Here is an 18,599-nt window from a genome sequence, read left to right as displayed (position 1 = left end):
CATGGAATTACAGACAGCAAAGCTCCCCATTTTTTAATTGCTAGTTTTGTTAATATTTAACAAAGCTGGAAACAAATATCAACATGGCTGTAGCATGATCACTACAATTTGCTTAAAAACTCTTGCAATTTACCTTGGGATCAATTTAGTTAGTTCATTCATTAATTCTTTTTATAACACATGCAAGCTAAATTTGATTTGACTGATACCATTTGAATCTGAAACATGAGGCAGCAGCTTGTCTAATACACTCCTATCAAATAGAATACCAAATGATATTTAAGCACTACAGCCCATACTAGTGCAGCTCTAGCCCTGCCCTGCTCATGTTTTCAATTAGATTCCATTTTGATTACCACCAGGGTAAGTCCTGTGTCTCACCCCCCCCTTCACCCACCATATATATACACGTTACAGTTCTGACCTTCACATCCATTTAGCCCATGGGCAGCGGAACATAAACCATGCTCTGTCATTGGTGCAGAATTATCATTTAGTAGCCATGCATGAAAATGTGAGAACAGAACAGAGTAAAGTAATGACGCATATGATTTAGATGTATACATTCCAAATGAAATGATTAAAACATGGGCACTGTATAGCGCTATGTAATAACACGGATGATGGCTTGAGATTAGTCATCCATCGCTCTGTCCATCTCCTGTCTTCACTCTCTCCCCTCACCCTCTTTCTCCTCGCCGTCTTTCACTGTTGACACCTGGAGAAGAGAAGCTGCCTCTGGTGAAGAGTGAGTCAGAGTGAGACTCAGCGTTAAAAACAAAATTCTGAATATCACATGCCCATGTCTGCAGTGAACATTCAGCCCTAGCTTTGCATACAAATTACAGATACTTTTTTAAGATGGCAGCAATGTATTCAGGCAACAGCACCTTAATTCGACTCCCTGCTGACATCTGAACAAAGGCAGCCAGTGTGAATAAAAACAAGGGCACTGGTTAGCACACAGAGGCAGAGCTTATAGGGCAAACTCAAACACCAGCAAGGAAAGTTTGGAACTTCATGCAAGCACACAGAAGCAAATTAGACTAATTAGCATCTAATGACTTCAGGGTATTTTAGATACACACACACACACACACACACACACACACACACACACACACACACACACACACACACATACACACACACAAACATACACACAACAATAAAATGCTAATGATCTTAAAATGCAACAAGGTGAATGACAGGCTCAGACACCTTGATTAATTGGTTTCCACCTCTGCACAAGTGCTTGGCAACCAGAAGAGCTCCAACATGGCTGTCTAGGGAAGAGGGAACTCAGGTGTTAATTAAAGACTCCCAAATAGAAGGAGCAGGAGACAGGATGGCATGAGGATAGCAACGGACATCTGCCAGGTCACCCAGAAACGTGGTGCAAGCACTGCACCAGTGTATGTGCTGTTGTAGCACCATCAGTGAGGCCAAGACATGCTTTTTGGCCTTTGTGATGCCATGATTACTACAGCCTCCGGCCATTTATCTTTTTTTTTTAAAATGTTTTAATTTATTGACACATATAGGGCACGTCGGGAAGAGTGACAGAACTAGTGATAACAGAATTACACTACCTTAATTGTGTCATTAGTAACATTTATGTCTGGAATAATGAATTTACTCCATGCAGCCCACTATAGGATGTTTTGCACGGGCCCATTATTAGGAGTAGGGATCCGCGAAGAATGATTCCATGCATGCATGAAATGTGTGCAGGTGCTGTGGGTCCTGCAGGTGCCACCAGCATGAGTCTCTCGTTTGAGGAATCGTTGTTCAGCAGAAATCATTTGATGCTGTGAAGCAAACTGCAGACAGTCAGCTTTCATAGCTGCAATATTTCACACCACCCTGCTGACAGCAGGATAGCCCTCGAATTGTAGGTAGAGCCAAAGCCAGCCGGGGCTTTGCTGCATAGACAGCACTACAGATCTGTGTGCAGCATCACCACAACTGTTTCAAGGGCTGGTGCAGTAGCCCCTCTGTACGGGACTAAATAGTTTCCTTCTAGCTGACTAGTAGTGTTTCCCACTAGGCAGAAACTGGAGTCCTCAGAGATGGTCCACGTTTGTGCATCTCATCCTCATCCCTGTGGACTGCATTGAAAAACACTGGTCTAGTTACAAACCTTTCAACTCCAAAAAGATTGCAACCTTTCTGCAGCTTTATATATCAACACATTTCATACATCTATTCGGGTTTTTCAGAATTATTTGGATACAATACCTGATTGTGGTAACCTGTCCTTAGGACTACCCTTAGCCTTCAGTAATTGAAATGTGCACTGAAAGCTGAATGTCTTTCATTTATATATTTGCTTTTTTGCCTGAGGCAAGACAGAAAGAGATGTGTACTTGAATAAGAATGACAGTCAGAATTCACATAACAGCAGAGCTGGCTTATCCCCACATGACAGCTTTGCTGTGCATGCAACCAGGCTCCAAGCACTGTTAACTGGTTGCTTAGAAATGCTGACACACATAATCAATGAACTGAAATGCCCATGTCGTGCAAATGGCCACAATAGAAGTTTGACGACCCCAACTGTCTCTGAAAAAAAAACTGTTAATACAAGATTGTGAGTCAGGACTAGGGCCCTGATCTGATGGTACCAAATGAAGAGAGCAGTGTGCCAAGGAGCAGCAGGTTTTATTAAGGCACAACACCAAGTGTTGCTTAAAGCCTCTGAACCCAAAAAGAAAGGCATGTAACAGCCTTCCCACTGTGTGGTACATACCACTCAGCAGTGCACGAATTGTCACAGAGATTAGAGCCATTTAGTCACGTTAACAAACAGCTACTTTGCCTCTATAACAGTTTATTTTAATAAATGGAGTACGGTGTGAGATCATCTGGAAATAAAATTTATAACATTTAAAAATAGGATGAAATTATATACACACAAAAAAATCAAAGTGATGCACACCAAATGCTATGGGCTGTGCTTCCACCCACACATGCCAGATGAATTTACAATCTGTTTATTAAACATTTTTTTATGACCAAGCTTGTGTGTAGTGCTGTGCATGCCTGCCCCCATGTCCTAAGGGAAGGTGAACTTCTTAAAGGTGGTCTAAAATGTTCAGTGCTTGCTCTGATGTTCTGCTCCAGAACATTACCTTAGAAAGCCTATATCTCAGGCTGAGTATAGTGCCTGTTGGGGTGACATTTAACAGCATTATACCAGGATTGTTAACTTTCAGTAAACAAATACAAATGAAATGAGACTTTGAAGGAAGCACAATGAAAAAGCAGTGGGTCTGGAATGGACACACAGAAAACTCTGCCATTTCACAAACACATTTCTTAACAGGCCAGGAGATTCCATAATGTCAAGTTAACAACATGTTCAATTTCTTGTTCAATGATTAAAGATCTCAGAGAACACTACATTAGAGTTGAGCCCTGAGACACAGTAGGAGTCAATATTTCCTTCTGTTGAGGCTGCTTTTGAGAAGGTGTAGTTCTTTAAACTCACATCACAGACACAAACACACATCATAGACATATCACAGAGGGATAATAGACAACAATTGAAATCACAGACACATCATAGAGGGATCATAGAGACAAACTCAAATCATAGACACCCAAGCATGCTAAAAAGAAGCATAAGAGTTGATAAACCTGTGAAGAAGCAACAGGGCACCAGAATATTTTCTGGTAATACTTGAATATATTCTCTTTCAAAGGTCCCCAGTTTCATATTTATGCTTTAACATATCCTCTCTCTCTCTCTCTCTCTCCTCTCTCTCTCCTCTCTCTCTCTCTCTCTCTCTCTCTCTCTCTCTCTCTCTCTCTCTGCTCTCTCTCTCTCTCTCTCTCTCTCTCTCTCTCTCTCTCTCTCTCTCTCTCTCTCTCTCTCTCTCTCTCTCTCTCTCTCTCTCTCTCTCACCTCAACCACCTGCATGTGTCGCAGCTGAGATGCAGTGCAGTGCAGATCACTGACGTAAAGCCTCACACCTTGATGACTCTCGTTATGCACGTCACAAGTATGAGACTTCCATAAGGACGCTAACAGCTGAAAATCTGAAAGTTTGACAACATAATTTTAATATCCATATGTCTTTATGGGAGGATGGTTTGGTGCTTGAGGTTAGCGGTTGTGTTTTTGCTCCAAGGCTGTAGCACTGTTAGGGAGTTACATAATCAATAGATTTGTATGGGAGAATTGAGGGATTTAAAAAAAAGGATAGAAGGGATAGTCAGATTAGTGCTGTCATCATGAAATGCATTTTGGTACTTGTTTTCAGTTGTTCTTTCTACATACATGTGCACTAAACCAAGTATGATGGCTATAGTTTGCCTGGTAGAATCAGGCGTTAGCAATGCCCAGGTTTGAATCCCAGGAAGCACATAAACTACTAAAAAATATTTAAGGAACACAGAATTCTTGAATAACCCTGATGATTATGAACACATTTCAGTGTGTATGCCTCTGTACTCCATATATTTAGATTCTCATCTATTTTAAATTTTTCAGCAGCAGACCCTCTCCCATAGCACTCCACTTCTCTATGGTTCCCCAGGCTCTTTCTGGTCCCGCTCCTCATTTTCTCACAGTGATAGGATCCTTAGAGAAAGCAGTCAGGGGATTATGGTCACATTCATAAATAAACCTCACCAAAATCTTTCCACAGTAATACATTCCTCTTCTCCCTGCACCCAGTGTTGACCTTGACAGAGAGGAACAAAGCAAAACAAGCTCAGAGGATTCTGATAAAAAAAGAACTTAGGTGGTCTTTATTGATCTAAAAAATAAACAAGTTTGTCAGTGGGAATGTCAAGAGAACCCATGTGTGAAATGGCCTCAGGGACAAAAAGGAGGAAGCTTGTGTAAATAAATGATATGGTAAGAGCTGGCATGAATTGAGCCCTGAACGAATGCAGTCTCATAGACTGAGGGAAAAATACATGCTCAAAAGATCACGGTCCTGCTCTAGGTAGGACTTTCTTGGAGACACCACTTTCATATTGCGTCCTCTGTGATATCAGCACTGGCAAGGCCAGCGCTGTGAGAGTGATTAACAAATTATATATTGCACAGCCTTAGTACTACACCTGTTCAGTGATTTAAGGTAAATGGAATTATTCAAGACAAAAGTCAGGACACATCTCCATGATAGTATAGCAATGACAAAGAACGTGATATGAGACACACATTTAAAAGAAAAAAAAAACATTTAAAATACTTGATTTAAATGAAGTACATGATTTAAATGAAACAATGTACTGGTGCAGAGTGGTTCAGTTCAGCTAATATCAGTATGCAGGTAAACAGATATCTGTGGGAATAATGGCCATTACTAAAAGGGATGTCCCTGCAGAACATTCCACAGAACATTCACCAAGAATGCTTTGTTGATGAGATGTAGCAAGAGACTCAGTGCTGGCCCTCATCTTGGAGGGACCTCTGCTGAACTCTTCAGAGGAGAATGCACCAATACATCTGCTCCTGGTCATGAACAGTGTTTAGATTACTGGCTGAAAACATGATCAAACACAATATAAACCTGACACTAGGCAGACATGAAGTAAAAGTAAAAATAGAAACCTTTCCAACACATCTCTGTAGGAAATGAAGCAATTGTTGTCCAATATTATTTATAGATGGTAACCTAGTAAGAGGCATTCTTAGTACAAAATAAAATAATGCTGGCCCAGCCATCCTCAAGAAACTGGAATGCAGTGAAGTTCCTTGAACAAAGGCATTGTAGCTGATGTGTAATTCACAATTATAAGAGAAGACCAGAGTTCTGCAGTGAAGGTACAGAATTCAGGATATTACCTATTTAGTATGCAATCCATATAGAAAAGCTTATACAATATAAAGACTTGGTTATTCCATGGCATTGAGATTTGTTTTTTTTTTTCTGGCCAAGATGTTACGTGCAGAATACTGAATGCATGCAAGCTCAACATATGGCTGCTCAAACCTGCTGACTGGATAACTCTAATCCAGAAGTTTAGAATGATCGCCACAACAACAGAGTGAGGACCTCACAGGCAGTGAAATCGAAGAGTTATTCCCCACGCCACAGTTCCATCGATATTTACCAACTCCTGAAATGTTGTACTGGTTTTACTGCATTGCTAAAAAAACTAATACAAGCAGGTAATTAAAAGTGTGATGCTTTAGACAGTTTAGAAGATTTAAAATTGCTCTGGTTAACATTGTCTGATAAGCACTATGGATACATGGGTTCAAACATCTCGCAAAGAAAGAGCCCTAATATAAAAGATATACTAAAAGAAGCTTTATACTTTTTTGCTTCTGTTGGTGTTTTTGTGCTATGAAAGAGTCAGCAAGACAAAGGGAGAGATGTGTGTGGGTGGATGGATAGTCTGATCCTAATCCAAACTGCAGTTCTAAGGAGATGAACATCATTACACTGTAATTTAGGTATAAATAGGATACATGCATCTGACCAGGGTTTGTCCAGGACATACACTCCAGTGATGCCCCTCAATTCCCCATTTCTTCAGTAAGAAAAACAGTATTCTTGGCAAAAAAAAGAACTTTTTTTTCCATGATTTGTTTTGCATTATGGACTTTTTGTTCACTAATTTAAGGACCTCCTCAGAGAAAACTAAATGATTTCTATTTATCTTGATATAAGCTTACAGTGGACCTTTCTAATGCAGTGGAAACCAGTAGCACCTTCCAGATTTACACATTATTAATAGTCTGCTAATTACAGTAAAAGGTTTTGAAATGAAACTTTAAGACATTATCAATGTTATACCTGTCTTACCACACCCTCTAGTGGTCCAATAGCCCACACAAAATATTTTTCCAGAGGCCTACACCTCAACAATTTACTTTAGCTTTATAATACATTTTTGTTTATGATAAAAGCAAATTTGTTTGGGTATGCTGCTGCTGAGATGCTGTGGTACATGATGAATAGTTACCTATCCATTCTCAAGGATCTGCTGAGACAGGCTTGCTCTCTAATGAAATAAAGATTGGTTGGCTGGAGTCCACCTGCTTTCAACTCACCAGCACAGCACTGCCATTCCGATAAATGGTAGGCTGCCACAGCATTGCAAATCACTTACAATTTTAAGTTTTTACATTGTAACAGAGTCCCCAAAACATCTTAGATTTTTATATTGGAGATTAATTTTGCAAACATTGATTCTTGCTTTTTCATAATCTACTACAAGTTACAATGGACATAGTAATACTCCCACACTAAAAGAAAATAAAGATTTTTAGTCAGGAAATATCAGGAAAATCCCTAGTTGTCATTAGGCAGGACTGTTTTATTTCTGAAGGTTTAGAAAAGATTCATTTCCAGCTCTGTTCAGATTTTACCCAGCTCTACCCAAAGATGACACAAATAGGATTCATCTTACCAGGTTTTGAAATATGTTTTAATTTATACTGTGCATTACACAAACCATTCTGCACCAAGGTTTACCAGCTCAATAGACTGATTTCAGCAGTATATGTGGAAGTATATAAATGAAACCTCACTATTTGTAGCACACCAAAAGATTATGTTTCTCAGACCAAGACAACCTTGAGGATTTATATAACAATTAAAAAATATATTTACATAGTAAATGGTAGTAGTACTGGTTAACTGCTAGGTATGTTGGGTACAAAGCTTGCTGTACATTTAAGTTCTCTTTATAAATGGGGCACCTGATACTAGCTTTGGTTAAGATTCTGATTTCTTAAATATTTTGTCATGACATATTTAAAATTAGTGCACCCTGACATTAGCAACAAAATTGTACTATTGCAATTACACTGTAGACCCAGAGAGAACTGTAACGGACATCATAAGTCAACAGAAAAAGAACCAAAAACACTACTCAAGACAGTGCACCATGGCTGTATGATCTGATTCTGCAGCTGTGTACAGCTAGGTAATGTCCAGAAACCCATGGGGCACTTATAGCACTGTTTAGGTATTTACTGATTAGGATGTTGATGAAAGTAATCTTTCACCAGGAGGCAATATTAATACACATTTTAATCACCATCTACTCTAATTGTGCAGTATTTATGTACTCATAACTTGCTTAGCCTTTGTTCTAGGAAGCGACGAAGACAAGCAGCTGGTTTGTCCATGTCAAAACCCATCCTGAACTCTGGCTCTTTTCCAAGGGATAGCATAGCCAATATTATGAGCAGAAACGCTGTCAGTCCCCATATCTGATTCACCTTACCAGTAATTGGATCAGTGAAAATGAAACTGTGTGTAAAGCTACCTATGCTGGGTACAGGATAGGATGAGTGATTATCATCCTTGAGGAAAAACTCCAGAGGAACACAGAACACCTCGCTCACTTCGGCTGGGTTCGGGCATGCTCGGAATGACTCGCTGATGAAACCCACCACTGGGGTCACCAGAAGGCCCCTCTGTGGGGCATATTAAATGACATATGGAAAAGAAGAGGAGACAAGAGTATCAATCAATCAATATCAGCACTGTTACAACCACATGTATGCATGCATCCTTATACTTATATACTGCTCATCATATACTCCATTTTCACAGTAATAAACAAACATTTCCATAAGCCCATGTCAAGAGTCTTTGGACAGAGAAAATATTAGACTGAGTAAAATGTCAAATCTTTCAACTCTTAATTTATATAGTGCGTTTTACAACAGCCATCTCAGTGCATTTGAGGCAAATAAATGTGTAATGTACCAGATTCAATACTGGCCAGAGTTTACAAACCACTTCTACTCCATCAGGAGGAAGGCCAATCTCCTCCTGTGCCTCCCTCAAGGCAGTCTCAATTTCATCTCGATCCTGTGGGTCAGCTTTGCCCCCAGGAAAACACACCTCTCCTGCATTGTGTTTGAGCTGAGAAAGGTACAAAAGAAACAGTTTATTATTACTAAGATGTTATTGTGGATTTGGACATATATTACTAAAGTTAAGACAGAAATAAGAATCTCCTCTACCTACTCTTATGGATTGTTATGCTGACTGAGAGAACTAAGTAACAGACCCAGGCTACTATAACTGAACCCCCTATTAAGCAATCCGCGATCCAAAACTTTATTACCAAAACTATTTACCACAAGTAATAGGACGATAAAACAGAAAGAAAGAAAAAAAACAGACTTACAAGAACGACGAGCAAGAAGTACAGTTCTGCCGACATTACATTAGGAATTACAAATTAAACAGGCGTCCCTTTTTTGCAGAAGTAGTCTATCAATAATGCAAATAAATTATAGTAGTTATCTAACGCTAGCTAGCTAACAACACCGAGGACAACTAGTTAAAAAGGTGTTCGATAACCTGCAACGGCCAGAATTTACTAAATTTCACTTACTTCTGTGGAGCGCACAGTCAGTAGTACATGCAGTTCCCTTTCGCTGACGAAAATAGGAATGAGTACTGAAGCTTTCGACAAAGAACGTATATACGAAAACTCGTCGCCAACATCGTGTTTCTTTAATGATGATATTACTCTTTCCTTAAGGTCCATTGCAGCTAACTACCTTAGCTAACCTACCACTCCGCTCAAAAACGTCTGGTAAATGACGTAGGGAACCACTTCCGCTTTGGTCATATACGCTACTAAGAGTGCACCCGCATGTCGGACTCGTTGATCTTTTAGCAAAAAAAAAGGTCACCACCTGTATTTAACTAAGCAAATAGGTAGGAGCCTCCCATTGGATAATTACTACATGGGTGATTATGTTTCAGCTGGCAACAAGTTATTTAACCCTAACTGATGCAGTGAGTAGCTTCTCATTTGTTAAACAACCATGTCAAAAGACACATCCTGTGGTCGTGGCAAAGATGTTTCAGAAGGGTCAAATTATTGGCATGCATCAAGCAGAGAAAACCTCCAAGGAGATTGCTGAAACTACTAAAATCAGGTTAAGAAGTGTCCAACGCATTATTAAAAAGTGGAAGGACACTGGGGAAACATCATCTTCAAGGAAGGAATATGGTCTGAAAAAAATCTTGAATGATTGTGATTGGCGATCACTTAAACGTGTGGTGAAATCAAATCGTAGAAAAAGAACAGTAGAACTCAGGGATATGTTTAATAGTGAAAGTAAGAGCATTTTCACCCAATGCGAATGGAACTCAATGGAGTGAGACTAAACAGCTGTGTAGCCTTAAGAAAACCACAGTGAGGCTAACCGGCAAATACGGCTTCAATTTGCTAGGGAGCATAAAGATTGGACTCTGGAGCAATGGAAAAAGGTCATGTGGTCTGATGAGTCCAGATTTACAACTGTTTCACAGTGATGGGCGCATCAGGGTAGGAAGAGAGGTGGCTGAAGTGATGCACACATCATGTCTAGTGCCTACCGTACAACCCTGTGGGGGCAGTGCTATGATCTGGGGTTGCTGCAGTTGGTCAGGTCTAGGTTCAGCAACTTATGTGCCCAAAGAATGAGGTCAGCTGACTACCTGAATATACTGAACGACCAGGTTATTCCATCAATGGATTTTTTCTTCCCTGATGGCGTGGGCATATTCTAAGATGACAATGCCAGGATTGATCAGGCCTAAATTGTGAAAGAGTGGTTCAAGGAACATGAGATCATTTTCACACATGGATTGGCCACCACAGAGTCCAGGCCTGAACCCCATTGAGAATCTTTGGGATGTGTTGGAAAAGACTTTGCGCAGTGGTCCAAATCTCCCATCATCAATACAAGCTCTTGGGGGGGGGGGGATTAATGCAACTCTGGACAGAAATAAATGTTGTGACATTGCAGAAGCTTGTGGAAACAATACCACAGCGAATGCGTGCCGTAATCAAAGCTAAAGGTGGTTGTAATGCAAGGAAAACTGGTTTTAGGTCATCTGAACAGGGGCTGGAAAGAGCTTGTTGGACATTTCGGAGCATCATGCATCACGATAAATGTCATTTGGGTTATAAAAACCTATGTACTGCTCCAAAAAAGCTACAAGAATTTGATGGGAACAGAAATGTCAGCCATAAACCTTTAAAAAAGCTTCAGAGTACAGTGTTGATGTTAGTAAGTTTTATTCATTTATGTGCCTGTAAGTTTTGTAAGCTTTAATAATTTACTTATGTACCATTTGTTTGTTTATGCAGGTTCAGAAAGACATACATGATGTTAGTTCTGAGATTCTGGAAATCGCAATTTTCTCAGTGCACAACTTATCCACCCCCACTGTTGGAGACTCATTGGTACATATACACCTTTACATCACCTGATTTTTATCTCACCAACGATACTATCCTCTATCTCTTTCCCCATCACACCACATGCAGCAACATTGGAGAAGCTGGTATTGGCTGAGACGAGGCTGTTACTTTCCCTGTCTGCCAGCCCTCAGGTACTCTTCCACCCTTATCTACTGCCTCATCACCACTTCTATTCCTCAGACCTGCCCCAAGAGGCATCAAGCTCCCCCACTACCTGTAGCATCTCACAGATGGAGATGGGCTCCTCTATCACTGGAAAGGCAGCTTTGCTCTCTACCCCAATCATCAGCAAGTGCTCCTCCCACCATCGACCGCTTTAATGGAAAAAGAAACATCACTTTCAAGTAGTGTGCCACACTGAAATTCTTCGGGTTCCTGCTGCCACAGTGATGTCAGCAGTACATGTTTTCAAAAGAAGCTTGGTCCAGCATGTCCGTAATCTCTCCCATTCCAGTGTTTATCAGAAACAAAAAGAACAAGTGCATGTCAAAGTATCCAGTCTGCAGTATACATCAGCTCCACCAAACATCAACTTTATAAATGTCTCTCGAACTCAAAACCAGAAGCATCTGTATTAAGAGGTTTATACACATATAACAGACACTTTTATCCCAAGTAACTTAAAATTGTGATTAAGTACAATATGAGCAAGTGATGGTTAAGGCTTTGCTCAGGGGTTCCATGACAACAGTGAGGCTTAAACCAGTAACCTTCTGATTACTAGACCAGTACCTTAACTGCTGAGCTACCCCTGGCTGTAGGTTTAGTACTATGAATGGTAGCACAGCCACACTTTTCATGAGCAAAATGTGCATGATGCCATGCAAGCAATCTGAGTCAGTTGATGCTCTGCTGGATAGCTTCAACTCAAAAATTTGTAGTGTTATAGAGGAGACTGCAGAAGTTAAAGAGAGAATGCAGGAAAGCTGAACACAGTTGGCATAAAACAAAACATCTGTCTCACAAAGACATCTTCAAAGATGGGCTGCATGATTACAAACAGCAATATGCAAAGTTAGACAATAATTTTTCTCCAGTATTGTCAACCATATTAATAATAGCAGAATACTTCTTGCCATGGCTGACAAACTAATAAATTCGCCTACACATATGGCCCCTGAATTTATAGTATTGGTACATCTATGTTTACCATTTTCATTTTTAACACGTCTTTTAGTTTTACTTAGATCTCTGTGTTTAACATTTGTAGTTTATTTGAATCTCTATCTGTATAAATCAGTTGTAGTTATCTTTTCAGTGTAAATCAAACATTTTATTTAAGCAACACCTCTTTTATGTGAAGCACTTTGAATTGCCACTATGAAAAGTGCAATATAGTTTTATTTATTAAAAGTATTGCTGTTAATTACATGGGAAATGGCCTGCAGATTGTATATTGTGCATGTGGCATTTTATTCCCTTAACCACAGGATGTGTCCGCCTGAACGGAAAAAAAAGTATAAATCTACACATGAGTGTACAGTGAGTTTGGATCCTCTTTAAGGTGTCAAGAAAATTTGTTTCTGTATGTCTCCCAGAAGTGCACATGAATTAAGCCAATTCGTTTGTAACCACGCCTGCACACACCTGCACCTCGTTTTGTCTGTGTATTTAAACTCACGTCAGGGTGTGTGGCGTGGTTGCTCATTGTAGATGTAATGTCTGAATGTAACATATTTGTTAGATGTATCCTTGTGTATCGTTTCATGTTCATCGTTTGTAATACGTGTGAGTGCTGCTATCGTTTATGTTAATAAATGTTCGTCCCTGTACGTCCTGCCTCGCGCCCTGTGGCACTCGGGCCACCACACGTTACAATCAGCCTATTCTAAAGTATACTTTGGGGGAGATGCCAGTAACACCTGTTTCCTGACATGAATTTCCCCACTCATAGAGGCTGTAGACACATATCAGAATCAGAGTTAATCATCTGCTAACCTTTTACTGCGAGACTCTGGCTCCTCAAAAGTTCCAGTTTTGTAGTTGAAACAAACTCGTCATCATCCCCCTTCTCTCATTAGTTTTGTAATGTTGAAGAGGGATCGCCGTGTTCTCCTCCTTCTGACCATTGCCTGGAGCAGCGGGGGAGCGGTGAAGGACCTGCGGCCAGACGTGTCAGATCAGGAGCTCTTCTGGGGAGCAGACCAATATGACTTCGCCATTGTCCTGCCTGCAACAGGGCTTGACTGCTTCTGGCATTTTGCTCACCAGGGCGAGCGCTTCTACCTCAACTTTATGGTAATATGGTGAGGAGTGGAGCTGGTTTGTTTGACTAGATGTTGTATTTTGTGTGTTCTGTGTTCTTGATTTTCTTCCTGTGACTGGCGCTATAACTGTGCTTAGGCGGCCGAGAGTGAGGTTTTTATGAAAGAATAGCTGTGAAACAGCGCACTGAGTATTCAGTAGTTGTTACACAACCAGTTTTCTTTTGTGGAATGTGAAATGTATTGCATTTAACCTAAGACAGACTAGAATAACCTATAACAACAAACTGTTGGGGTCACCATATGTCCATTCAGTGTGGGAAGGAGAGGGGGAAAGCTTTTTGGCTTATTGTTTCTCACAGCAGAATCGTTTTCATTCACTCTAGCAATAGTAATTGTTATCTGTAAAAATTATATACCCACACATATATGTAATGAATCATTTTGTTTGTTGCTTAATGAACTGAACCTGATGTGATGTCAGCAAAAAGCATCTTAACTGTCTGTTCAGGTTCAGTGGGTCACTGGATTGGCCAATGACAAGCACCTGTCAGTCATTGTCAATGCTCCAAGTGGTCTTATCATGAGCTCAGTGGATGATGCCAAAGGCGAGATTGCCTTCATTGCTGGAGAGACTGGTGAGTGAGAGTCTCAGATGAGTCAGAGCAGGCATTTCGCTTTGAGCCTAAGTTCAGCTATCCAGTTTGCAATCTCAACATTTTTTGTTTATTTGAAACTAACCTATTTGAACTAACATCTGTTTAAATATACATATTTACAGTCTGTTATCTTTTTAAATATGGATCTTAGTAGTCCTTCTACAGTTCCTTGCAGTAAGTGTTCATTGTGTGGGAATGTTTTGCCACAGGGTTTTATCAGATGTGCTTTAGCAATTTCCACAATCACTTTGGCAGTATGCAGATCTTCCTCAACTTTGGTGTGTACTATGAGGGTTTGAAAGATTTCAAGAAGGAAGAGGAAATCAAGAAAGAAGAGGAAAGGGAACACTTAAATAAAACAATCTCCACCATGGAGGTAAGTCTGAGCTGAAATTCACAAACGCATTTTGTCATAATTTTTAAAAAGGATCTTTCCATTACTTTTTGTATTCCTTCCCAATTCTGGCCAAGAAGAGAAATGTAACCATTTTAAATAACTAGAAAACCTCTTTGTATACTTTTTTGAAAACTTTTATAGGAAAGCTCCAACCGGTTGCAGACCTTCATGTTCCATATGTGGCGTTATTATAACATTGAGCGAATGAGGAGAGGGACTGATTACTTCCTGCTGCAGTCCAACTCCAGCTATGTCAGCACATGGTCAGCCGTCCAGGGCTTTGTCATTATCATGGCTGGATACCTGCAGCTCTTCTTCCTCAAGAGGCTTTTCGACATCAAGCCCACCACCGAGACAGAGAAACCCCGCTGCTGATCTGCCCCTTTACCTCTGAAGGGGATCTACTTTTTCTCAGGACATGAAGGACCAGCTTTGTGTGATGGACTTTAAATTACCTTCTGATTGTCCCTTCTTCTTCCTGGTCATACACAGATAAGCCTGATGAATAAAGATCACAGATGATATCTAAATGTTTGGATTTTCTGTGCTATAAATATGACCAATTAATTCCTTGTTACATCTTACCAAATAATTTTTTTTCAAGCTGTATAATAGCAAGTATATAGTGAATACACAGAAAGATGGATAACATTAACCATAACCTAATGCTAATGCCATAAACTAAAGCTAATGGCTTTTATAAAGCTTTCTGTGGCATATTAGACAGGTGAGTAATGAGATGGTCAGTATTAAGATTAGGTTAATAATTTCCCAGGTCCCAATGGGATGGTCAGTATTAAGATTAAGTTAATCATTTCCAAGGTCCTCATGTACCGCAACAATCTGCCCATAGGAGTAACACCGCTCCACCTGTCCTTGAAAATGCTATGTGTGTGTGTGTGCGCATGTAGTATGAAACATGCACTGCATTGCATGCACCTTAGTCCTCCTCATCTTCCTCCATTTTGGACAGTGGAGTGAGGGTCAGGAGGGCAGACCAGATGCAGATCACAGAGGCCACGACCTGTTTCAGGGGGCAGACCACTATGATTTTGCCATCGTGTTGTCGGGCACAGAGTCACAGTGCTACTGGCATTTTGCTCAGCAGACTGGTCGCTTTTACCTGACCTACATGGTAAGTTTGACTAAATTCAGAAATTAAATTTGTCTTGCTTTTTGTGTATGAGCTGTCATTGTCTCCTATTTAATGTATGTTGTTGTGATTCAGATGCAAATCATGCAGGTTTCAAAGGAACTGAGGTATTGTAATAACTGAATCACAATATGTGCACTGACCTTGGTTCTCTATTTGCTTATCAACGCTATTGTACCTTTCACTTATCTGATCCTTTACCTTGCATTCCTGGGAAGAGACAACAGTGATTTTATTATTTTTAATTATTTTTAAGCAAAATATAAACCTTATACAAACATTTTTAAACACATGTTTAATAACAATATACACATTGATAAGCATTGATAAATGTCCAACAACACAGAGAATGTTGTATATTTACTTAAAAGTCATCGTGTGTGTGTGTGTGTGTGTGTGTGTGTGTGTGTAAGTGTGTAAGGAAACTGGCAAAAGAAATTATTTGCACATTACATAGTACCAATAGGTATAACAACTGGTTTGATGCTTAAAATGGTAGTTATATTTGCAATGGTATTGTCTCATGTCCAGGTTCAATGGGTGTCTGGGATGATGGCACACAGACATACTGCAGTCTCCATTCTGTCCCCTAAGGGCCTTCTTTTATCCTACACTGATGATACTAAAGGCCAGATGAGCTTCAGAGCAAAGGAGTCAGGTACAGTAAATCTATCAGACAACACATGACGATAGACAATGTTTGAGCTAGAATTAGGGCAAGAGTACCCTCATATCAGCCCTTCTCCAGCTGAAAGGGAAAACAGAGAACACTAGATTTATCCTAGATTATCTTTTTTAAACATCTGATCAGTCTGGACCAGAATGAGTAATTTTACTACTGTAAGAGAATAATATAATGGAAAAGAATGAAAAAAAAAATCCATAAGAAATGTATCTATATTGTACATGTTTGTATTATTTTCTTTCTCACATTTTGTAAAAACAAAACAAAAAAAAAACAGGTTTTTATCAGATGTGTTTTGCCAACACTCGCAATCGTTTTGGTGATATGCGAGTCTTTCTGAATTTTGGGGTGTTCTATGAGGAGTCAGCTGAGGCCCAGAGAGAGAATGGCATGGAAGAAGTGATTTTAAACAGCACTTTTTCCAACATTGAGGTATAGAGGAAATCATTCTTTTAAGCTTACAGGAACCTATTTTATGTTATAGTGCTTGTTTTACATTGTAATCATAATATAATATTACATAATATGTAATCAGTATATTCCAGTCATATACTTTATAGGTTACCCCTGGTCTAATATTTATAACTTATTCATTCCCCAGGGCATTTCAAGGAAGATACGGATTCAAATCCAGCAGATGTGGCACTTCTATAACATAGAACGTATGCACAGAGGGACCGACCTCTACCTACTTCAGTCCAAGTCTAGCTACGTGAACACCTGGTCTGCTCTTCAGAGCCTCGTCATCATCCTAACAGGATACATTCAGTTCTTCTTCCTTAAGAAGTTCTTCTGCACACAGAGCAACCGTTCCCGCTGCTGAGGCAACCCAAAAGCTGATACATTACAACTCATTTCCTTTTTTCCTTTTTGCTCTTCAAGTTATTTCCCTCTCTGGCAATATGCAGACTTCACTGAAGTTAACAATTTTGCATTTTAAACAAGTACACTAACTACTTGGAAACTTTGCTGCCAACTAGGTATTGTACATTTACAGAATTATTTTTACAGTGCACCAATTATAAAGTTCTGTGGAAAGCTACATGGCTATTTAAAAAAATCCTTCTAACCAACAAAGAAAACTAAGTCTCATTCAGATTACTACACATATTCTCTCCAGTAAAGAGCTACTCTTAACATTTTTAAATTAATGGACTTCTTCTACAGTTTGTAGTCAAACAATGAGGCCATAATTAATCTCTTCAGGGAGTGTCAGTACTGTACACCTAGACAGCGTGGACAGGGTTGAACAACTTTATATGAAAAAAGTCAACTTCAAATTAATCTATTACATTTTGAACATATATTTTTTGGAATAATGTGTAATTACCTCTTTAGTAAAAACAAATTGTTTGTAATCAACCTTCTCTTATTTATGGCCATATACAAAATGCCATATACAAAGCAACATATTTGCTGAAGTAAAACCACATTTTATTCATTTCAGTATTTATCTGAATTAGTATCTTGAAACTCTTAGGTCCTGTAAAAAAAAAAAAATCTATATTTGTGCATATGTAGCTGGTGTCAATAAATCAGTTCAGCCTTTTCTACAGCAAAGACTGAAATATAAGGCAAACGGATTTATTGACACCAGCTACATATGCACAAATATAGATGTGAACGGAAGTGAATGGAACTGTTTTCCGGGGGCAGGTTGTGCAGGACGATTATTGCTGCTGCACGGCTTATAGAGGATGTGCTTTCTATCACTCCATAAGTTTCTTTTCTGCCATTCGACATGTTTGCAAATCGCTTCAAATTGTGTTAACGTAATTACTGAAGTTTACGAGAAAGTAAAATAAATGATATAGGGAAGCCACAAATCCAATTCACTGTCGCTTATTTGCACGCTTATAGCTAATATCTATTATTACGGTTGCGTTCCAGTTGCGTCCTACACACTGGTACTGATATACCAGTATACTGATCTTGATAGTACGGGTTTGGCGACTTCGTTTTGTACTAAAAAAATGAGGAAGCGTTGCTATGCTAACATACGCAATTGTACGTTACAACTTGTTAAAGATTTTCTCGTGTTCGTTTTGTATTTTCATTTGTTGTAGGACGAGATAGTTTATTAATTAGTCTCTGGGTTTGATCGACACATCACTGTTCTCGACAGAAGGCCGTCTCTATCAAGTTGATTAAGAGACGTGAATCAAACTCAACCAACTTCAAATGGTGAAATCCTATAAATTCTTCTCTTTCAGTGCATGTAGCCGCCGGACTGTTTGTTTATAAATATTTGAAAAAATTATCCCTAATTCTGTTACTGTCATTTGCAGCAAGCAAGAAGAAACCCTTTGGC

At 39.5% G+C, this 18,599-nt stretch overlaps 3 protein-coding genes across 5 annotated transcripts; 2 read left to right on the top strand and 1 right to left on the bottom strand.

Moving 5' to 3' along the window:
• Positions 1-7,376: 7,376 nt before the first annotated feature.
• On the bottom strand, positions 7,377-9,522 carry nudt7 (nudix (nucleoside diphosphate linked moiety X)-type motif 7). Of its 2 annotated transcripts, none has more exons than XM_027022730.2 (3): positions 9,325-9,522; positions 8,688-8,846; positions 7,377-8,392 (listed from the first exon to the last, which is right to left on the bottom strand). In XM_027022730.2, the coding sequence occupies exons 1-3, from the start codon at positions 9,478-9,480 to the stop codon at positions 8,042-8,044; spliced, it is 666 nt and encodes a 221-aa protein (XP_026878531.1). In that variant the 5' UTR covers positions 9,481-9,522; the 3' UTR covers positions 7,377-8,041. The 2 variants fall into 2 exon arrangements, with proteins under 2 accessions (XP_026878531.1, XP_026878532.1); XM_027022731.2 differs by having other exon boundaries at positions 8,718-8,846.
• A 3,696-nt stretch (positions 9,523-13,218) lies between these two features.
• Positions 13,219-14,916, top strand: LOC113585287 (transmembrane emp24 domain-containing protein 6-like). Its single transcript, XM_027022697.2, has 4 exons — positions 13,219-13,428; positions 13,906-14,032; positions 14,263-14,429; positions 14,592-14,916. Exons 1-4 carry the CDS (start codon positions 13,219-13,221, stop codon positions 14,823-14,825), a joined length of 738 nt encoding a protein of 245 aa, XP_026878498.2. The 3' UTR covers positions 14,826-14,916.
• A 407-nt stretch (positions 14,917-15,323) lies between these two features.
• LOC113585322 (transmembrane emp24 domain-containing protein 6-like) lies at positions 15,324-17,548 on the top strand. 2 transcript variants are annotated; one of them, XM_027022741.2, is made up of 4 exons: positions 15,324-15,585; positions 16,135-16,261; positions 16,656-16,720; positions 16,890-17,548. In XM_027022741.2, exons 1-4 carry the CDS (start codon positions 15,370-15,372, stop codon positions 17,109-17,111), a joined length of 630 nt encoding a protein of 209 aa, XP_026878542.1. In that variant the 5' UTR covers positions 15,324-15,369; the 3' UTR covers positions 17,112-17,548. The 2 variants fall into 2 exon arrangements, with proteins under 2 accessions (XP_026878542.1, XP_026878540.1); XM_027022739.2 differs by having other exon boundaries at positions 16,566-16,720.
• Positions 17,549-18,599: the final 1,051 nt, after the last annotated feature.

Source organism: Electrophorus electricus, chromosome 12 (genome assembly GCF_013358815.1).
Source record: "Electrophorus electricus isolate fEleEle1 chromosome 12, fEleEle1.pri, whole genome shotgun sequence".
Taxonomy (NCBI): Eukaryota; Metazoa; Chordata; class Actinopteri; order Gymnotiformes; family Gymnotidae; genus Electrophorus; species Electrophorus electricus.
Note: the sequence above shows the minus strand (reverse complement) of the source record. Positions and strands in the feature narration are given on the sequence as shown.

Bases quoted from the DNA above. Each gene is read 5' to 3' on its own strand.
- nudt7 (XM_027022730.2), bottom strand. From the start codon at position 9,480: ATGGACCTTAAGGAAAGAGTAATATCATCATTAAAGAAACACGATGTT. The intron at 8,847-9,324 runs GTAAGTGAAATT...TACCTTTCTCAG, and splicing joins TGACTGTGCGCTCCACAGAA to CTCAAACACAATGCAGGAGA. The intron at 8,393-8,687 runs GTACATTACACA...TATGCCCCACAG, and splicing joins TCTGGCCAGTATTGAATCTG to AGGGGCCTTCTGGTGACCCC.
- LOC113585287 (XM_027022697.2), top strand. From the start codon at position 13,219: ATGTTGAAGAGGGATCGCCGTGTTCTCCTCCTTCTGACCATTGCCTGG. The intron at 14,033-14,262 runs GTGAGTGAGAGT...GTTTTGCCACAG, and splicing joins CTTCATTGCTGGAGAGACTG to GGTTTTATCAGATGTGCTTT. The intron at 14,430-14,591 runs GTAAGTCTGAGC...AAACTTTTATAG, and splicing joins AAACAATCTCCACCATGGAG to GAAAGCTCCAACCGGTTGCA.
- LOC113585322 (XM_027022739.2), top strand. From the start codon at position 15,370: ATGCACTGCATTGCATGCACCTTAGTCCTCCTCATCTTCCTCCATTTT. The intron at 15,586-16,134 runs GTAAGTTTGACT...TCTCATGTCCAG, and splicing joins GCTTTTACCTGACCTACATG to GTTCAATGGGTGTCTGGGAT. The intron at 16,262-16,565 runs GTACAGTAAATC...AAAAAAAAACAG, and splicing joins CTTCAGAGCAAAGGAGTCAG to GTTTTTATCAGATGTGTTTT.